We start from the raw sequence: 18,665 nt of genomic DNA, 5'->3' as shown, positions 1-18,665 counted from the left end.
GTCTATACCTTTTGGTTTTAAACAAATATTTTATGTTTTAAGCGATGCATCTTTAGGCAGATAAAAACCGGAAAACCCCGGAAAGGCTGTAGTCCCACAAGTCTCTCCTTTGACTAGATGCTGCCTCCCAGCAGGACCTGTCCTTAGGTCCATGTATCTTACTTGGATTTTAACAATCATTTACCATCGCAACACATTCCAGCACTTAAATGAGCTCCTTGAGAGGGAGAGATAAGGTATCAGCTTTCCGGTTCATCCTGCCAGTCTGTCTGCAGCAGATAAGCATGTTGGGCAGCAGGAAAAAGGTTATCTGGAAAGGAAGCTGAGCAACGGTTGCTGTTATTGCAGGAGGCTTTGAAAAAAAGCAACCCCACCAGGAATCCCACAACCCATACAAGCCCTTCCCGGCGGGACATGATTGATGGTTGGAGTCCAGCTGTGCCTTCCTCCCAGGGTGGGAGGCATCTTCCCGTAAGGTGGAGGGGAGAGCTGTCGAGGCAGTCATGCTCTCCCAGGGAAGGTCACAAGCAGAGGCAGGTGCCCAGAAACCTGTTGCTTTCCCTCTCTTGCTCGTCTTTTCTGCCCTGCCCTGAGGAGCTGCAAACGTGGGGTTTGTTTAGTGTCCCTGCTGCCCCTTCAGCACATTTTGAATGTTTCTGGGCTGAGGAGTCTGCAAGAGGGAACTTATCTACCCAGAACTAGGGCACTGCTGCTCTGGGTTCGACATGGGGTCCCTGAAAACCAGCACTGATCTCCCACCGATCACTGAGGAACAAAAGTGGGAAGGGGTTTCTGACAATCCCCAGCCTTTCATAACCCAAGTATCACTTTGCTTTTTGGGATGGGAGAGGAGAAACAAGCCACATAGGGGCCAGGGGATGTTCATTTACAACCTGGTGAAAGCATGCCTTTCCTTTGGATGACTGCTTGTTACTTTATCTTCCGGCCTGTGGTTTGTTTCCTTGTTTGCAGGTGCAGAGATGATGTATGTCATCTAAAAACAAACAAACAAGCAAACAAACAAAACCCCCAGCCATTTCCAGTCAAATTTGCAGACCCCCCTTCTGACTTCTTGTGATCACCCAGGAACAAAAGACCACAGATCACGGCAACACTGGCTCAGGAAATGTCCTGAATTGGGACTGCGGAACAATAACTGGAGCAAATCCTGCCAGGAAGCACTCTGAATCCGCTCAGCCGCCCTCTGGACCTGCCAGCTCCCTCCTGCCTCCCCCTCCCCAAGACATCATCGCTGCATCCCTCCATGTGCTCCTCTGTTTTGCTGATTCCTATTAATCTGTGTTTTATGTAACCCCTGGCTTGCACTGGACACAAAAGCTATGCATTACCATGCTGTTAATACACTACTTTAGGTTTAGGATTTAAAGCAAATAAAACCCCCTTGCTGTCAGTGGAAGCAAACCTTGACAAACCGGCGCTGGCAGCTCCAAGGTGCAAATCCCAATGGGCAGAGGGTACCAGCACTGGGTACATCACAGCTCCTGGCAGTGGACTTGCACCCAGATGTCAGAGGCAGATTCCTTAATCACCAGAGCATCAAGTGTGTTTAACTATTGCACAGGTCCTTGGCTGGAAACAAACATCACTGAACACTCAAAGCACTTTGGCCTCTGGGCAAGTGTTCCACAAACATCCATCACTGTAGCTCTCAGCTTCTCTTCCCATTGCTATTATTTTAATTAATCTCTGCAGGTCTGACTTTCCAGCACTGATGGTCTTGCACAAGGTTGCTGGTCCTGGGAGAAGTGAGAAAGTCAGAGAGGGTCCCATGGGCGAGGGTGTATTGGAAGGATGCCAGCTCAACCAGTTTGAAATTTGTCAGAAAAACTGGGAGGGATCCCTGTGCAATGCCCAGGTACCCATCGCCATCCTCCAGAGATGCTCAGAGGAACCCCACTATAAAGGCAAGAGCATTGGCATTTCCGATGGCCCGGAGCCTGTGATACCTTGGCCAGCAACATTTGCCGCAGGGCTTCCCAGTTGCCGAGACCTGACCTACTCGCCGAGCGCTGTGGCCTCGCCTGGGCATTTGAGCCAATTTGTTCCAACACCACAATTAGCAGTTCATCATGGCCAAGCTGTGAACAAAGCGGCTGTAATACCGTCCAGCTGGAGAGGCCTTTCCTGCTAAGAACCAGGGATTTTCTGGGGGAAACCCTGCTTTGGGGGGGCTGGGGAAACCACTGGCCCCCCAGGCCATCCAGCATCTCCCCGCTGCAGTGGGGCTCAGGCACTGCTCGGCCTCTCTCAGGCTGTGAGAGGTTAATGGTTTTCAAGTGACTCCTGAGATTAACTTTTCCTAAATCTCCAATTCTTCCTTGCCTACTATTTTTATAAAAAGAAAAGGGGGGAGAAGGCGGTATTTACAAGGGATTTTACTCAAATAATGAAATAAATGTGATCAGCCAAGGGACCTTTAATCCGCTTTGACTCTTGTGTCCTGGGGAAGAACACAGAGATCTTTGCTGCCTCTGAGTCCCAGCAAGGCAGGGAACGAATCAACCCCATCCCTGCCTGCCTGGGGCACAGAGCCCACAGCACCACCCTAAATCCAGTGGTGTACTCACACATGGGCACATCAGCCAGGAACTTTGGGGTCGGTATGGGAGAACACATCTCCCTGCTCCCACCCTGCAGCCACCGTGTCCATGCCTCTGGCTGCAGCCCACCATACCAAGGCAGGAATCAGCCACATCTCTATTTCAGATCACCAAACACACGTAAAAGGCATCAGCTGTGTTCACACATCTTGCACCTGCAGCATCCCCCGCTCCAACAGCACCCTCCCCGGTGCAAGCACATGAAAGGGAGGAACCATCCCATTTCTTTAGGCTTTGCCCAATATATTAAACTTTTAGCCTGGAAATGACATGGTTAGTTATCACTTTAATACAAAAACTTAACTGAAAATCACACAGATGATTCTCCCTAACTGGGGAGAAACCTTCAAACCCCAGAAGGGAGTTTGTGGCTGCTAGGGCCATCCTGCATGGCTTGGTGCTGCAGGGAGCGGTGTCGGGGCTGTGCTGGGAGCTGGTTAAGACCATGGGTCCCTTCACTCACCTCAGAAACACTCCCAGGGAATAAAAGGAGTGTGTTTGGGCAAGAAAACCCAGCACGGGGTGAACCAGAGCCACACCTGTGCTACGGCAGGGAGACCTGTTACACAACAGCCTTCCTAATTCCTGCCGAGCCCTCAAATCCGCCATCCTACTCGCTGGGTGCCAGCCAGCACCCACGCTGCCCTCCCTGCTGGCTGCTGCATCCTGGGGGACACACACGGACCGAGCCACCCCTTCCTGGGGGGTAGCAGAGAGGACCCCCTCAGCAGCCCCATGGCAGGGAGGGCAGCACAGCCCTGGTGTGGGAAGGTTCCATCTCCATTTCAGCACAGCCCCAGCCACAAATGTACAAACCAGCTTGTTGGAGTAAAACACCAGCTTAGGTTGGGGAGGGGGGAACTAAACACCCCAGCTGTGATTCTCCCATATGCCCAAAGATATAATCCAGATTTGCTACTTGCCCTGGCACTCTTTTTTTTTTTTTTAATAAATTAAAATCTCTTTTTGCTGCTGAGCATAATCGGCATTAGGGCAAGGGGAGGGGGAATCTTTCAGTGTATGCAGCAGAGTCACAAATGAAATCACCGCCACCGCAGCCTGGGACTCTCCTGGCTGCATGGACCCATATGGTGCTGATGGCAGAGCCCCCGAACCCATGTCCTGCCCTTGCTTCCTCTGGGGCATTTTCTTAATTAATCTCTTGGATAAACTGAAAGGCGGAAGATGCCATGGTGAGGGCTTGTTTGTTTCTTCTGGGACGGAGAGGTCCTGGCTTGGGAAAGACCACTCCTCCCCAAGCCTCACACTGAGCCCTGCATGGCTGAATCTGGGGATCTGAAGGTTCAGGGAAGATACTCATATCCCTGGGAAATCCTGAAGGAGCTGAAACCATTTGTCCTTTTGCCGCCGCACAGCCACATCATGGCCGTGGCGAGCATCCGCACAGAGCAGCCCTGGTGTCCTGCTCAAGCTCACCCAGGACAGCCGGGGCCAAACTTCTGTGTGAGCATCAGCTTGAGCACCAGAAGAGTGGAGAATGAGGCACAAAAATTATTGGCCTCAGCCACTGGTTTACAAGTAACACACACGTGCAAGGCCCACTGACGTTTCTTACAGCCACTGCTAAATCAGGCCAGTGGAGAACACAGCTGGGCAATGCCTCCAGCACATTGCACGAGAGCCCATGGTCCGGCAGTGCTGCCGGTGCTGAGCCCCAGTCCCAGCCCTCCAGCACCCTCTGAGCAAGGAGAACACCCTCCTCAGGCTGCAGGGCTTTTGGCAGAGGCGTGCTGCATCCACACTCCTCCTCGCCAGCAGCAACTGAGGGCCGGAAGGCAGATGGCACCCGCACAGGTCGAAAGCCCAAAGCCCAGGGAGATCGTCCTGCCCTTCGTGTTGCTGTGCCCTCCTCGCCTCTGAGCAAAACCACTCAGGATCTGGCCCTGGGTGCCTGTGAGTGCAGCACAGGGTGCTGAATCCTGCACCACGCTGCCTCCCGGCTCCCTGGCACAGCCCAGGGTAGTGTTGCTTGGACCGAAAGCTGAGGACCATCCTCGCAGATTGTCCCTTCTCAGTGGAAAAGCCTGGTTTTCCTGTCACTGCTCCCCATGTGCCGCTGACCACGTGGCTGTGTCCCCAGGGGGGCTGAGCTGGGGGTCTCCTGCCTTCCCCCAGGAGGTAATAGATAACCCAGCCACAGCCTGTCCTGTTTGTTGGGTGGCAGGGACGGGTGGGGACATGGGACACAGGCCAGGCAGCCCCACGGTACTGTCATCCCCCGCTGTTGCTATAGAGACAGAAGCTGGTTTTCACCGCAGTGATGCTGGTTGTTTCTGAGCAGTACCCTTGGCATGGCAGGCAGCCGAGAGAGAGGGACAAGGATCGCCTTGCCGTGAGGGCTGGGCATGGCCGAGGCAAGGCCCTGTCGGGTCTTTCCTGGTGCCTCTGTGCCCAGATCTGCACTCACCTTTTGGGGGCTCCCCCAAAACCTTCCCTGCAGCGAGCACGTGAGCGCCAGGGCTCCCCCGCTCTGGGCACTGAAGTCCTGGGGAGCGAAGGGGGCAGGCTGCGTGGGTGCCAAGGAGAAAGGCTCCCCAGAGAAACTCTGTGTGGGAGCAAGCCCTGTCCTGCGAACCCCAAATTACCCTGGGGAGTCACCCCAACTCACCTCCCCCTGCTCTCCTGCCTTGCTTTGCAACTATGTGCGGGGATGAGATGGGCTCAGCTGATGTTGCGCACCAGAGCAGCTTCTCCAGGCCACACTCTCCTGACTGCACCAGCAAGGACCAGGAGTAACTCCTCCAAAGCCATCCTGGATGTACCAGGAGAAGACAACGCAAGTGCAAGGAAGCCTGGACCCAGTGACGTGGCTGTAGGTGCATCCAGCCTCTTTGCAAAGGTTCAGTGAAACCCAGAGTTACAAAGCGAGAGCTTCCCACAAAGCAGTCAGGGAAATCTCCCCTGGCTCCCTGCCTCTTCAGGTACCCACCACCTCCAGCCACGCAGAGGGGCGTACACACGCCATCAGAGCTGCCGGAACAGGCCTCCATCCTTCCTAGGGGTGAGGATCAACTCTGCCAAGTGTAATAATGCCTGGAAGAAAGAAAAAGCACCGTAGCTCGCTTCTTCACATACGTCTTTGCAGGAGGAGGAGGCTGGCAAAGAAAAGCCTTGATGCGCGGTAGCACACCTCTGCTCCCACCCGCAGCAGCGCTCCCGTTGAAACAAGCAGCAGCAGGGGAGCGGGGCAGCACCCACCACCCCCAGCCGCTCTGCCTGCTACTGCACCAACCTGCCGCCCTCCGGGGATAACCAGCAAGACCCAGAGCTCTGCCCTTTCCTGAACACACTCCGTGACAGCCCTTCCCGAGGGACCCTGGCACAGCTCACCCCTGGGGAGCTCCGTGGGAGGCTCGTCTTTAAAAGGACACGGTAGCCCTCCTTACCGTGCTTCTGCTCCAGCCTCAGAGCCGGCAGTGGCTCCCAAGGCTCTGCGCTGACATCCCAGCTGGAGATGCATGCCAGGGATAGATTTTCTGTTTAGCTTCTTTTCATATTAAGTTATCAAAGAACAACAAATGTTAGCAGGTTGCAACAGTCATTACCTGCATGTTTTCTCCTCACCAGCAGCCCCTGTAGGAAGAGGCTCCCCAACACGCAGCGATAGATGAGAGGACAAGACCCAGCTTCTCCCTGGCCTTGCACACCAGGTGCATTTTGCTCACTTGGGACAGACAGGAGGAGAAGGATGTCAGGATCCCTTCATTCTGCAGGACACATCCAGCCAGGGAAGGTGCAGGTAGTGTCCATCACCTGCCAAACATCAACCTCTCTTCTAAAGACAGAGAAACCACAGGGAACTGGAAAGTCCTGTGCAAAACATGGGATTTTCTTAGTTGTGAGGGGTGATCTGTCTCAGAGACACCACGCTGAGCATGGCCATCACCTGAGTAAAGATCAGCCAGGTCTCAAGATGGCTCCTTGTCAATAATGGGAAGCAACAGCACCATGTCTGGGCATCAAGATATATTCAGTAATCTCAGACCGGTTCACGGGCATCAGTTACCTCAGCCTTACAATCAAGGAAGGTCAGGAGTGCTCTCCTCGTTTCATATGGGCTAAGACATAGAAATGTTCAGAGTTTACCTCTGTAACGAGGTTACAGCTAAGCAAGCAGAGGCAGGGGTACTGGCAGTGCTGCCTCCCTGCCCTCTAGCTCACTGGCACAGCTGCGTGTACCAGAAAACAGTCAATGCTGTACAAGACTTACCTTGGAAATTCCCATCCACAGCATCGTTTGGCATAATTATAAAATCATGGCCATGAAGAGAAAAAAAGACTCTTTGCTGTGTATCTAGACCTGCTTTGCAAAATCACCATGATCCAGCACAATGCCTGTTCAATTACTCCCTATTGGGATGAAAATGGGCAACTTGTATTTGTCCTTTACCAGCCCAGAACAACCCCCACACCCTCACAGAGCAGGTGTTTGAGCAGCAGATGAAAGGCTGGCCTCAGCGTGCCACCTTCAACATCCTGAGCACCCATCTAGGTCCACCCCATCCAAAGCAAACCATTTAAGTGATCTTTTGCTTCTCCTTGGTCAGCAAGGCTGCAGGACCTGCTCCAAGTTGAACACATATCTCAAAGCTACACTGAGCGGGTTTTTGTTCCTCCCCTCATGATAAGAACCAAACAGGGCAGGATTTTTATGATTATTTATTATCTGTGAAGTGCCGGCAGTGTCCTGACTCTGTACAAGACACAACTGCTGGGCTTACAAAAAGAAAAAGCACTGTGGCCAAAATCATTTAGCCTCAAAAAAGTTAATGAGGATGTTCTCAGGAAGCTTTCAGGCGCTGCCCATCCTGAAGACATCTCAAGGTGCCAATGTGAACCCCCTAAACTAGGCAGACATGTAGCTCATTTCTCTGACCCGTAAAGCTTAATTAAGTTGCTGTCCAAACATAGCTTGAGAATAGGGCCAAAACACAGGTACGGCCCTTGACTGCTAAAACCCAATCCATTGTAATAAACGTATTTTTTTTTTCCCCCAGGTGGGGAAGCAACATTAAAAAACGCCACTACTCGTGGAAGTTACAACTGCTTCCAACAGACAACATGTAGAAAATACTGGGAGGGAGACTCTTAAAGTATCCGCTAGTTTCCAGTGGAAAGGTGTCAAGTCCCCCATGTTCACCAGATGGATATCAACATCTGACACGTGTTGGAAGACATCCATATCAACTCCACCAGCCTGAACTGTAAGTAGCCAAAAACAAAGCCAGAGAGGACATCTGTGATGTGGTGCCGTCCGATCATGACTCGGGAGAAGCCCACGCAGAGGGCCCAGAGGACCAGCAGAATCCGGAGAGGAATGGCCAAGACCAGGTGGTTGAGGAAGAACTTGGAGAGCATGGCTGCTCGGCTGGCGTGCCCAGCTGGAAAGGCGTAAGTGTCCATGGTCAGGTAGTCCAACAAGCCAGGGTTGACATCATACGGGCCCTTCCGCTTGGCCAGCTTCTGCAAACCAGCCACAATCATGATGTCCAGGAGCAGGGCTACAAAACAAGAGATGAGGAGGAAAAGGTCAGAGACCAAAGCAGAGTCAAAGGCAGCTTTCAGGGCAGAACATTCAAGGATTGTCACTGTCTTTAAATAAAGGTTTGGGTTCAGTTCCAGCCAGGTGTCCATGGTTCAGCTGTGCACAGCTCCTCCCCACCCTCAGGTCACCACCCAAATGTTAATTAACCCTCCCAGTTCACCCATGGAGAAGGCAAGTGCCATTATCACCATCCCACAGAGGAGAAACCCAAACCACAGAGGCAAGCAATCTGCCTGGGGAGTTAGATAGGAACTGGTAAAGCTAAAATTAAAACTCTTCTGGCCCTCAAACCATCAGACCTGGGTGTCTCTGTTTCTGTCTCTACCTCCATGCTTTAGGAACCCTGTGCAGAAAGGACATATCCCTGCTCGGGGCAGCTCTGTGCTGGGGTGCCCAGGCTGCAGTGAGCAGTCAGTGGGAGGAAAGGTGCCCCACGGCACTTGCTGGTGTCATCCCTTGTCCTCCCCCAAGCCCACCACCTCCCTCCTGCCCAGGGCCAGCCTGGGGGGCTGCGCCGCACCAGCAGATTTCACTAAGGGAAGAGCACTAAGAGGCAGCGAGCCGAGGGGAAAGCTGTGCAAGAAAAAGGGCTTCTGCATCAGAAACAGCTCCTCGGTGCGTTGAAGCGGAGGGTGGGTGACATTCTCCTAAATGCCCCCCACCTGTCCCTCTTTGTCGAGGTGCTGAACACCTGCAGGCCATTTCTTGTTTCTACTGGCCTCTTGCTCCCTGTGGCTTTCTCCCTGCGAGTCACGCCATGCACCCCCTTCCCTGCACAAACGTGACTGGGGGGTAACACGCCCCCCAGCCCCCCCAAGCTCAGGCTTGTGGCAGCAGAGGGATCATCACTGCAGCTGCAGGTCTCAATTTGGGAGTGAAACCCAGCAGCACTTATCTCCATCCTCCTCCTCTTCATCCCACCCCCCTTTGCCCTAGCCGACAGGTACTGTCATTTCGATTTCCTAGCATTGATTTTGTTTTTCTTTAATCCCTCCATTTGCTTTTCCCCAGTCCTCCAAATTAGAGTGCCAATTTCAGCTCCTCGCAGCAATGACAAGGAAATATATACCATCAGGAGCACAGCCTGCTCCCTCGGCAGGAACGCGAGGGGCCAGTTGCCTGGTTCCCAGGCCCTGATGAAGACCATTCCTTGAGAGCTGACAAGGTTTCAGGAGGATGGATGGAGTGCGGCAGCGGCGGGGATGGGAAATGAGATGGCACATCCAAGGCAGGCAACTCCTCCTGCCTGCTCGGCACCTGGCAGGAGCTGGGAAGCACGAGCTGTCACTGTCACTGTCACGGCGGCTCTGCTCGCCCTCCCGCGGTGTGCCACCCCTGCGCAGCCAGCCCCCGGCATCGCTTCGGGAAGGAGCTGGTAGTTATCCTGAACAAACTCTGTCCTTATGGGAGGGCTAGTTTTCTTCCTTGTCTGCAGGACATCTTGCATGGGGAAGAGGGACAGCAGGACCTCCCTGGACCTCCTGCCCACCAGGTCCTGCCCGAGCCACCCCTGGGCTCTCGGAGCTGTGGAGGGGAGATGGAGCAGAGGAAAAGGTCTGGGCACCAGCTCCTCGCTGCTGGGAACGGCGGTGCCAGCAGCAGCGGGATGCCAGGTTAAACACACCAAGAGGCAGGAGGCTGACACGAAGGAAAGGTTCATAGGTGGCATCTGAAACGAGGTGGCGAGGCTGCAGGTGGCAGGGGATGCCAGGAGGCTGGTCACACCACCGGCCCTGGAGCAGTAGCAGTGGGCTCAGGAGGACAAGGACAGCCAGAGACCCTGCACAGAGGCTGCCTGCCGTGACCTGCAGATGGGGGAGGGGGGTCAGGGAGCAGGGGAGGTCTGCAGCCCACGGCGGGGGACCCTAGCACTCAGCACAGCAGTTCTCTGCATTTTGAGATTTGCTGATACTTTTTTTTTTTTTTTTTTTTAGGGGCTCGCTGGCAAGGAGAAAGGGAGAGAGGAATTTCAAACAGGCTGCAGAGCCCTGGAGCAGCCACTCGCCGCGGGTTCCTGTTGAGGCTGAGTGCCGGCAGCTGGGCTTGCAACCACCAAGGGCAACGAAGTGCTGGGGCTGGCTGGCCATTACGGGGCCACCTCGCTGCAGCTGGGTGGCCATATGGCTCTGCTCATGCCAGGCTTCCTAAATCACCCCCAGCTCGGCTCCTCACCCCACCAAGGTGACCTCCCCCCCCCAGTGCTTCAGGAGCTGATTTTCAGAGCTCATCAGCTGTGTTGCCCATCAGTCCCATCCCACCCTGGACAAGAACTGGGTGAGAGCTGAAGCTCTGGGATGTGATCTTGGGAGCCCAGGCTTGCGCAGTTACGTCAGAGACACGATGCACCAGTGCTGCCAAGAGAAGACTCTGGCCCAAGCTGCTGCTGCTGACTTCAGCAGCTGATGGCATTGCTGAGGAGCCCAGCCAGGGCTTAGGAACCAGCCTGGGCACCCCAAAGGATCCCCAGTGTCTCCTCCATGGTCTCCAATATACCCATTACAGACAATTGCCCACCAAATCCGCCCATCGGTCAGTAGCGCAAACGTCATGTGCTTTAGCGATGCGTGGTATTCATCATCGTCCGTCAGTATTTTGCACTTACAAGATTTTTTTACGGTCAAAGGTGATGTCAGGGCAACTTGAGGGATGCAGGCATGTATGCATGGAGATGTTCAGGGCATGGAGAACAAGCCAAAGAGCTGTTTTAATAATCCTTTCATTCAGAGGATGAATAAAATGGGCCTTCAGTACTGTTAGGTTTGATTTTTGTCAAGTGATGCACAGAAAGCAGAAAGCCTCGTTTGCCTACATTTCAAGATCTGAAGGCATGACAGCATTAAAACTGGGGGTTAATTTGCCGTTAAAAGAAAAAACCAAAGATCCCTCTGTCTGGTGCTTTTTCTGTCACTTCCCCTTGCACTTTCTGTTCCTTCCATGAAGCAACTTATTTATGAAACAGCCCCAGCAGCCTGCCCTGCCCTGGCCCCCAAGGCACAGGGGGGTCCCACCGCCCTCGCCCAGCTCTGGGTCTCAGCAGAGCCCCCGCGAAGCCTCGGGGAGCTGCTGCACCCCTGCCTGCTCCTGCTGCTGCTGCTGGCGGCCAGGCGCTGCCAGAGTGAATCAGCACGCAGCACTGCTGCTGACAGCGCTGCCAACGGCCCATCCTTCAGGAACAGAGACAGTGCCGGCACTCAGCACCCCCAGCTCAGGCCCTATTCCCTTGCAACTCCTTGACCTACATAGCCGCTGCGACTTTGGCTCGCTTGCTTTTTCCCCTTAATGCAAACCAAATCCTTCCCCCTCAGGCGGGTACATCCATGCTAGCATCACGCAGCAGCGAAGGGGTTAACTTTCTTATAGGTATCCTTGGTGGGTCCAGCTGCAGGTGGGTGTCTGCACCGGGAAAGGTGCCTGCTGGCTACCAAAGCGGCTGTATCGGTAGCCCCTTAGCCTTGCACTTGCCAGCACAGCCCCAGCCACCTGCAAACTGCCATTGTCACCTTCGGTGTGCCCTTCCCCTGTCCCTAACAGAGACGTGCAAACCCGAAGGCTGGAGGAGATCAGAAGGGAGCCTGCAGCTGATTTACCAGCCTGCACTTAGGCAGCGCTGCTCTCTGGAGACAGACAGACAGGGCTGTCATTGGCGTAGCAGAGGTGGCAGAGTGCCACCTGACCGAGGGACGAGATGAGCAAGAAATTTTACTTTTAAGCATTTTTTCATCATGCCCTTCCCCCAGATCCAGGTAGCACTGGATTTAAAACAGAGGCAGTGCTGGATGTAAAATCCAGGTAGCATTGGATTCAAAAGAGCAAAGAAAAGATTAGCTCTAGTCCATCGCTCCTTTCACATTTTTCTGAAAAAGATCCAGAAGTTCCCCTTTGACCCGGCGTTAAGGGAAACAATCCTCCAGATTTCCACTGCAAAACCATCCCATCACAAAAAGCTCTATTAACATCTAAATATTCCTTAAAGCACAAAACCAAAGAGCAAGTCTTGTCTGCCTGTGACAATTTTAGCATCAGAGATCACCTTGGTATTGTAAATAGCCAACATCTGGCATCAGATGCACAGTAAATGAGCTGAAAGTGAGCCCCCTGGGCAGACGTTTTATATCTATTAATAAGAAAAGGAAAACAATTACCTGCCTTGCTCCTACCACCAAATGTTAGGAGCCCATTAAAAGCAGAGAGGTGAGTGGAGCGTCGAGCCGAGCGCAGGTACGGCGCAAGGGGGACAAACCTGCAGCATCATCGTGGCAGAACCAAGCCAAACCCCAAAGCCTGTATTTAAGAGAAGTTGAGACACGTAGATGTCCCCTGTCACCGTGAGGTGCTTCCTGCCCCAGCGCGCACGGTGTCATCTCTGTTGCCGTCCCTTATGGAGGGGGATATCGAAGAGGTTGAGGATGGGGTAAAGCAGCATTTGGGGGCATCACCTGCCCCAGTTCAGAGCCAGGCAGCGTCTCCAGGGACGGAGGCAGATTCCAGCTGAGGTGTTCATATAAACATGTTATCAAAACCGCAGCTGGAAAACAATCTGGGGGCAGTGCTGAGGAGGAAAAATGGAGAAAGCCAGAAAAGCCCTTGGCCTTGGCTGCTGCTGCAACAGCAACTCACATGACTTCATGCACATGGGGCTGCTTGGATGAGACAAGGCTGATCTCCAGAGCCCAGCCTGTAAGATCAGAAACAGAAACAGAGCCACAAGCTGGACTCAGCTTCCCAGAACGGTGGTTGAGCAAGCGAGGAGAGGAAAAGAGGAAGGTAAATGCCCAGGAATGAAGAGCAAGCCCATCCCCTGAGCTCAGAGGCACCCAATCGTGGGAGCAGATGTGCATCGGGAAAACCACTCTGCCCAGCCCCAGCACCATTTTAAAGCAGAGCCAAGCTGGCAATAACGCATTGCCTGGGCTTCAGGGCCTGCAGCCTGCTCGGACCCACGCCCTGCCACGCTGGACACCACGCCAGCTCCGCTGAGATTGCATGTGCTCCCCATTGCAGCTGCTGGGGCCACAGGTAGGGCCAAGGCTGGCTTTGGAGGTCCTGTATTTCCCAGATTAGCCAAACACACTCAGCAGTGAGCCCTGGACAAGGTTTCCCAGGAAAGTTTCTTCTGCTCCATAATTAGATTTCATAATTTATTCCCATTTTTCTCTTTACTTACATGCCACCCCCTACTGCTTCTGAACTTCCCAAATCTCCCGCAGGCATTAGGCTCCGCGACCTGGAAAATGAGTCGTTTGCAGCATTGACTCGTTGACATTAATGAAAGATGCAGGTTTCAAAAGCTCCTTCACCTTCTCGCTGGTGGAGTTGGTGGCAGCTGGAAGAGGTCCACTCCTCTGGAAATGAACTCCTCTACTCCATTTCCTTCCCCAAATGTGGTACTATTAGGTGTAACAGCTGACAAAAGGCACAGATGGCATGACACATTGAAGAACCAATGAATCAGATACTGTGGTGTTTTGAGGGAAGGTTATTTTTTGGCTGAACAAGCAGCAGCGTGGGGTAAGTGGCCACAGGGAGGTGAAAAAACGGTGGAAAGCAGCATTGTGCAATTAATTAAAAAAAACCCAAAACAACAACTAAAAATAGACCCGCTATATCCTAGATGATTAGAAACAGCCCTGAGTTCAAACGCAGGCTGCCTGGAGTTCTCCCCTTGGAAATAAGGTGCCCCGGGAGGTGGGCAATTTGTGTATCAGCATCAGTTACTGCGTGGGGCTGCCTGGCTGGGGCTGCAGGGCTTGGGGATGAGACGTAGGTGAGGGTGAGCACAGAGAAAAGGGCTCGTGCTGGCAGGGAAAATGAGCTGAGCAGCACCCAGGACGGTTCAGCTGCCACTCCCTGAAGGGCTTCGATTGCTCCCAAAGCCCCTGTGCACGATGGCAGCAGCGCAGGTAACATCAGCACGTCCACACTCACAGGCACAGCAGCACCGTGCAGGATGAGCTGGAGGAAGAAAACTGCCCTGGGCTGATGACCAACAGCATTTCCCACCCACAGACGCTGGGCTCCTTGCTCAGGCTCTGTGCTGCTTAGGCCTGTATTTACACCCCGCTGCCTTCAGTAAGGCAAACTGGAAAAAATAAATAATAATTGTGACTGATGCTGTGGTGCTCAGAGGGCCTCCAGCCATCACCCCTCACCATGCATTAGACCTGGATAAGGTATGCCTGCCAGCATCCCTGTACAGACGGAAACGGAGAGCAAGACCAGAGCTGTGTTCCAGGTGAAAACATGAAGATATCTTCTTCAGGGGAGGAAAAAGAGACGGTTCATCTGATTCCCCTCTCCCAGCCCCATCCTCCACCATGCCTGGCCCAAAGCAGGATACCCAATGGGCTCTCCCTGCCCGCCACTCCTCCCAGTGACTCACTTTGCTGCCCAGAGCTCCTCCACCTTCCCCTTCCCAAGCCCTGCTCCTGCCAAGGCTTGTTAGAAGCAAACACACTCACCCATTGCTTGGCATCTCCCTTCGGGCCAGAGCCTGGCTCAGCTTCTCCAGCTGGGCTGGCTCTGCCTGAGCAAAACAGCTACTGTCCCCTCCGAGCTCCAGGCAGGGGCAATGGGAAGCTGTTCCCAGAGTGACAGACAGCAGGATGACTCATTTCCCATGTTTATTCCCCCTCTTCCCATTCAACAACCCTCATACTTCTTTTCTCTTTCTCTCTGCATTCAGACTCTGGAACATTTTGCCTGCTCGCTCCCTGCGCGAGGGCTGGATTTCAGCTGACTGCAGTTTCCCCAAGGGCTGCACGCTGATGGCTGCAGGGCTCACAGCATCCTCAGCACCGAGCAGCCGGCCAGGACCTGGGTTCCTCGATGCTGCCCAGTACCAAGAGGCTGATCAGACCACGTCTCTGATAGAGACCCTACACAGGTCCCTGGAAATACCCTCCTGCCTGCGCCAGCCACACTCAGCTGGGTCCCAGCCTGTCACTGACTGTCCTTTATCTGAAGGGACACTGCAGGCTTGCAAGCCTGCCCTGCAGTGAACAGTATGCGTTTGCTACAGAGGAAGCAGGCAAGGAAGGGAAGGGGGGCAGGGAAGCCAGGAGAGCTGGGCATCACTTGCTGTTCAGAGATGCCTGAGCTCATCAGCTGTGAAGGGTTGAAGCATGAGGATGGCACCCACCAAAGGACCAGGATCTTTAACTGCTGTGTCTGGGAAGGACAACCAGAGACAGATTAACAGCCTGATGTGGTGAAGAGGGGAATATTTAGTGTTATGCTGGACCTTTGTCTAGGTGCAGGATGCAGGGAGTGGGCATCTGTGTTGTTCCCTCTGCCTGGCACCCACTGTGGGTCAGTCATGCCAGGTTACTTGGCATTTAAACGTTCCCACCTCGCTGGGCAGACATGCTGCAAACTTGCTGAGACCTCAGCGGACGCTGGCAGGGCTGGGAGGGGAGCAGGACAGGGGCCGACCCTCCCCCGAGAGCCAGGTTTTACAAGGAGGGGATGGTTCATGCAGGGCGCCGGCTCCCAAACTGCTCTCCCCTACCCTGCCGAAATGTCGTCTGCCCTGTCTAGCTCAGAAAATCCTCAGCCTCACAGTGGGAAAATGAAAGGGGAAAAAATAAGACACATCTGGCCCAAAACCATCTCTGGGGCTCTCAGCTTAGCAAGCTCCGCTGCATACGGACTGATCCATCTGCCGTGCAACTCCCTGGCCTCTCTGCCGGGTCTGGGCTGCCGAGCCCCGAGGCTTGACAGGATGAGCTTGGCTGTGCTGCCTGGGCATTTAATCTACTCAGTGACCTTTACCAGCAGCGGGCTGTACAATCTGGATTTTCACCACACAGGCTCCAAAGAAAGGCACGACAACACATGAAGCACCTCGGCATTGTTAAGGCAGGGTCAGTGGGGTCTTGAGGGGCCTGGTGAAGGCATTTCTCGCTCCCTTTCCTTCCTAACCCACCACCTCCCTGCCAGTTTGGTCTTGCTTTGGAAGCTGCCGGGGTGGGACTGCAGAGTCCTGGCCATATCTACGTATATATAAATATTTATATGTATTTTTAAATAAATATATGTATGGCTTAGGATAAAGTCACAGGTCTGCAGGGGACTGTGCCTCAGAACATCACGGCTTAACTCCCAGCCAGCCTAAAGCCAGGTCAGCGTTCAGGGAGAAGGCTGGAGAGAGCAACAACTGCCTCTTGCTGACCTTCAGGAGCAAAGCGTCCCCGGGTTCCCCTCCTCTCCTCCTGCTGCGGCAAGCCACCCACCCTCAGCCTGCCACGCCGCTCACAACCATACGTCCGCACCCCGCGGCACTGCTCTGCTTGATGGCAATAAATGCTTAGTGACAGCACCAACGAGCCAACCTGCCCCTCAGAAGTAGGATGCAGAGCCAGCCGGGGGACAGCCGGGGACTGGGACCACTGTCACTGAGGCAGCAGCCAGAGACGACCAGGGCTTTCCCTCCTCCTGGGCTGAATACCTACTTCAGAACGCCATGGCCAAAGCAGAGCCTGTTAACGGCTGGTGTTTCAAACCCAGCACAAATACCTATTTTATGTGCAAGGGTTAAGCAAGCAGCTACCTTCTGACAGTGAAGGCGTGCAGCCGGACTGCAGATAACTAAACGAGGTGGCAATTTGGCTCTCAACACAATAGGTGGACTTCACTGGAGCGACCGCTTTGGGTAGCTGACCGTATCCCATTGCCATCAAAAGCTGACCGTATCCCATCCCCATCAAAAGCTGACCGTATTCCATCCCCATCGCAGTAAGAAAGTGCCTGGACCTGGAAAGACCATCAGTCTAACAAGATCAATCTGATTAGCTTAATAAATAGGAGGTGAAAAATGACTTGAGCACTATCCAAAATATTGAAAGGCAGAAGAGATGTTGGCTAAAAGAGAAATTCAGCTGAAGAGACAAGGGTATGCAGTCGCAATGAAGGGAAGAGTCAAACTAAGAGCAAGGCGCTTGTGAGAATACCTACCACTGCAGTAATACGGAAATGGTTCTGACAAGTTCACCCTCACTTGTAATTGTACATCAGATTGAGTGTTTGGGTTTTTTCCCTTAACAAATTGAACAGGAATAAATTAAGGGATGTGCTACAGCCTGTATTTTGCCGTGGGTTAGATCAATGATCCAAATGTTCTTTGCTGGCTTTGCAGTCAATGAATCACTAAATTTGGATCCACATCCTCACCAGATGGATCAGAACCAGAAACCGAGGTACTGCTTCCCCCAGGGTTTAATGGAGTTTCTGTCTGGTGCTGAAGCAGATCTGGGAATTTTAGTGGAAGTTTTATATGTTTTCCCCTTGAATGCCCAACTGCCACGTTCAAATGATTTTTGAAGCACCTCAGTTTTCATAAAGTCCTTGTGATTGCAGAGAGAATCTGGAACTGTCCTAAAAGTTCCAGCACTGGCAGACAAATAAAATGAACTCTAAAACCCAGGGGGTTTCCTGAGTTATGATTTTCTCAATTTGGCAGGAGGGGGGGGGGTGGGGGGGCGGGGGGTGCAGACTTTCTTCCTGACTCTTCAACAGCCAGGGCTGGCAATGCTGAGATAGTCTTCCTGAAAACACATTCTGGCAGAGGGCTTTTTACAGTGGGCACAGATAGCTGATTTCTTCCATCTTTTCAGTAACCGGCTGTAAGCGTGCTTCTCTGGCTGTTTGGCATTTGCTGGAAAAGATTACGATGAGACGGAGAATCAATAAATTCCATCACAGATGACAAACATGGAGGGAGAACATTGCTTGGGGTTGCTAATCAACATCTGCAGTTGGGATGGACGGAGCATCCCTGGGTCAGAGCCCCTCACCCGAAATGCTCCCCCATGTGTTGGCAAAGCTCCTGCCAAGAGCTCCTCAGGCGCAAGTGCCCCCCCTCCATCCGCAGTGGTGCTCCTGCCAGGTTCCCGGTCCCATTTCAGCAGTCTCCTGTCTCCTCGCCTTGAAAGCCTGATTGCAAATCCTAAACAAGTGCTCTATGATGGGCTGGCTCCCTGCCCAGAGACTGCATCAGAAATTCTGCTTGATGTATCAAACTTAGCAAGCAGGGGGAAGGGAGGAAAGCCAGGGAGGTGAGGAAGGGGTACCATAGATAACCCCAGCTTCCCTGCTTCCCTCTTCCCAGCAGACCTGGGGAAGCACCAGGAGGTTCCCTTCCCTTTGACATGTCCCTACCCAGGAGGGCTTCACACCACATTCTGATGGATTTGAACCACAGAAAAACAGCAGCGAGAAGGGCCAAGGATGCTGATGCAGCAGTCACGCCGTGCCCTTCCTACCCCCACAGCAGCCCACTTCTCATGGGACCCATCCAGGTCCACCAGCCCCATGGTCCCCAGCCAGGTTCCTTCCTCCACCAGCAACGCAGGTATCACAGCAGCAGCTACTCGGATATTCAGAGTTTCTGCCTGCAATCTTAAATATCAAACCAAGGCCACACGCACAGCGGAGATCTGCTCTGTGGGGTGACACCAGTCCTGCTGAGGGAGCTCTGACAA

The 18,665-nt window shown here is 53.4% G+C and overlaps 1 protein-coding gene across 5 annotated transcripts in view; it reads right to left on the bottom strand.

The window, feature by feature from the left end:
* Positions 1–7,285: 7,285 nt before the first annotated feature.
* The window catches only part of PLPP7 (phospholipid phosphatase 7 (inactive)), a 24,683-nt gene continuing 13,303 nt past the window's right edge, over positions 7,286–18,665 (bottom strand). For 4 of the 5 annotated variants that reach the window (XM_080403036.1, XM_080403034.1, XM_080403035.1 and 1 more), the window contains one exon: positions 7,286–8,143. In XM_080403036.1, the coding sequence (XP_080259162.1) occupies positions 7,779–8,143 (365 nt within the window). In that variant the 3' untranslated portion in view covers positions 7,286–7,778. The remainder of the gene's footprint in view (positions 8,144–18,665) is intronic. The other variant, XR_013930554.1, reaches the window with a different exon arrangement.

This window comes from Falco punctatus (genome assembly GCF_963210335.1).
Source record: "Falco punctatus genome assembly, chromosome: 9".
Taxonomy (NCBI): Eukaryota; Metazoa; Chordata; class Aves; order Falconiformes; family Falconidae; genus Falco; species Falco punctatus.
This window is presented reverse-complemented; position numbering and strand designations above follow the sequence as displayed.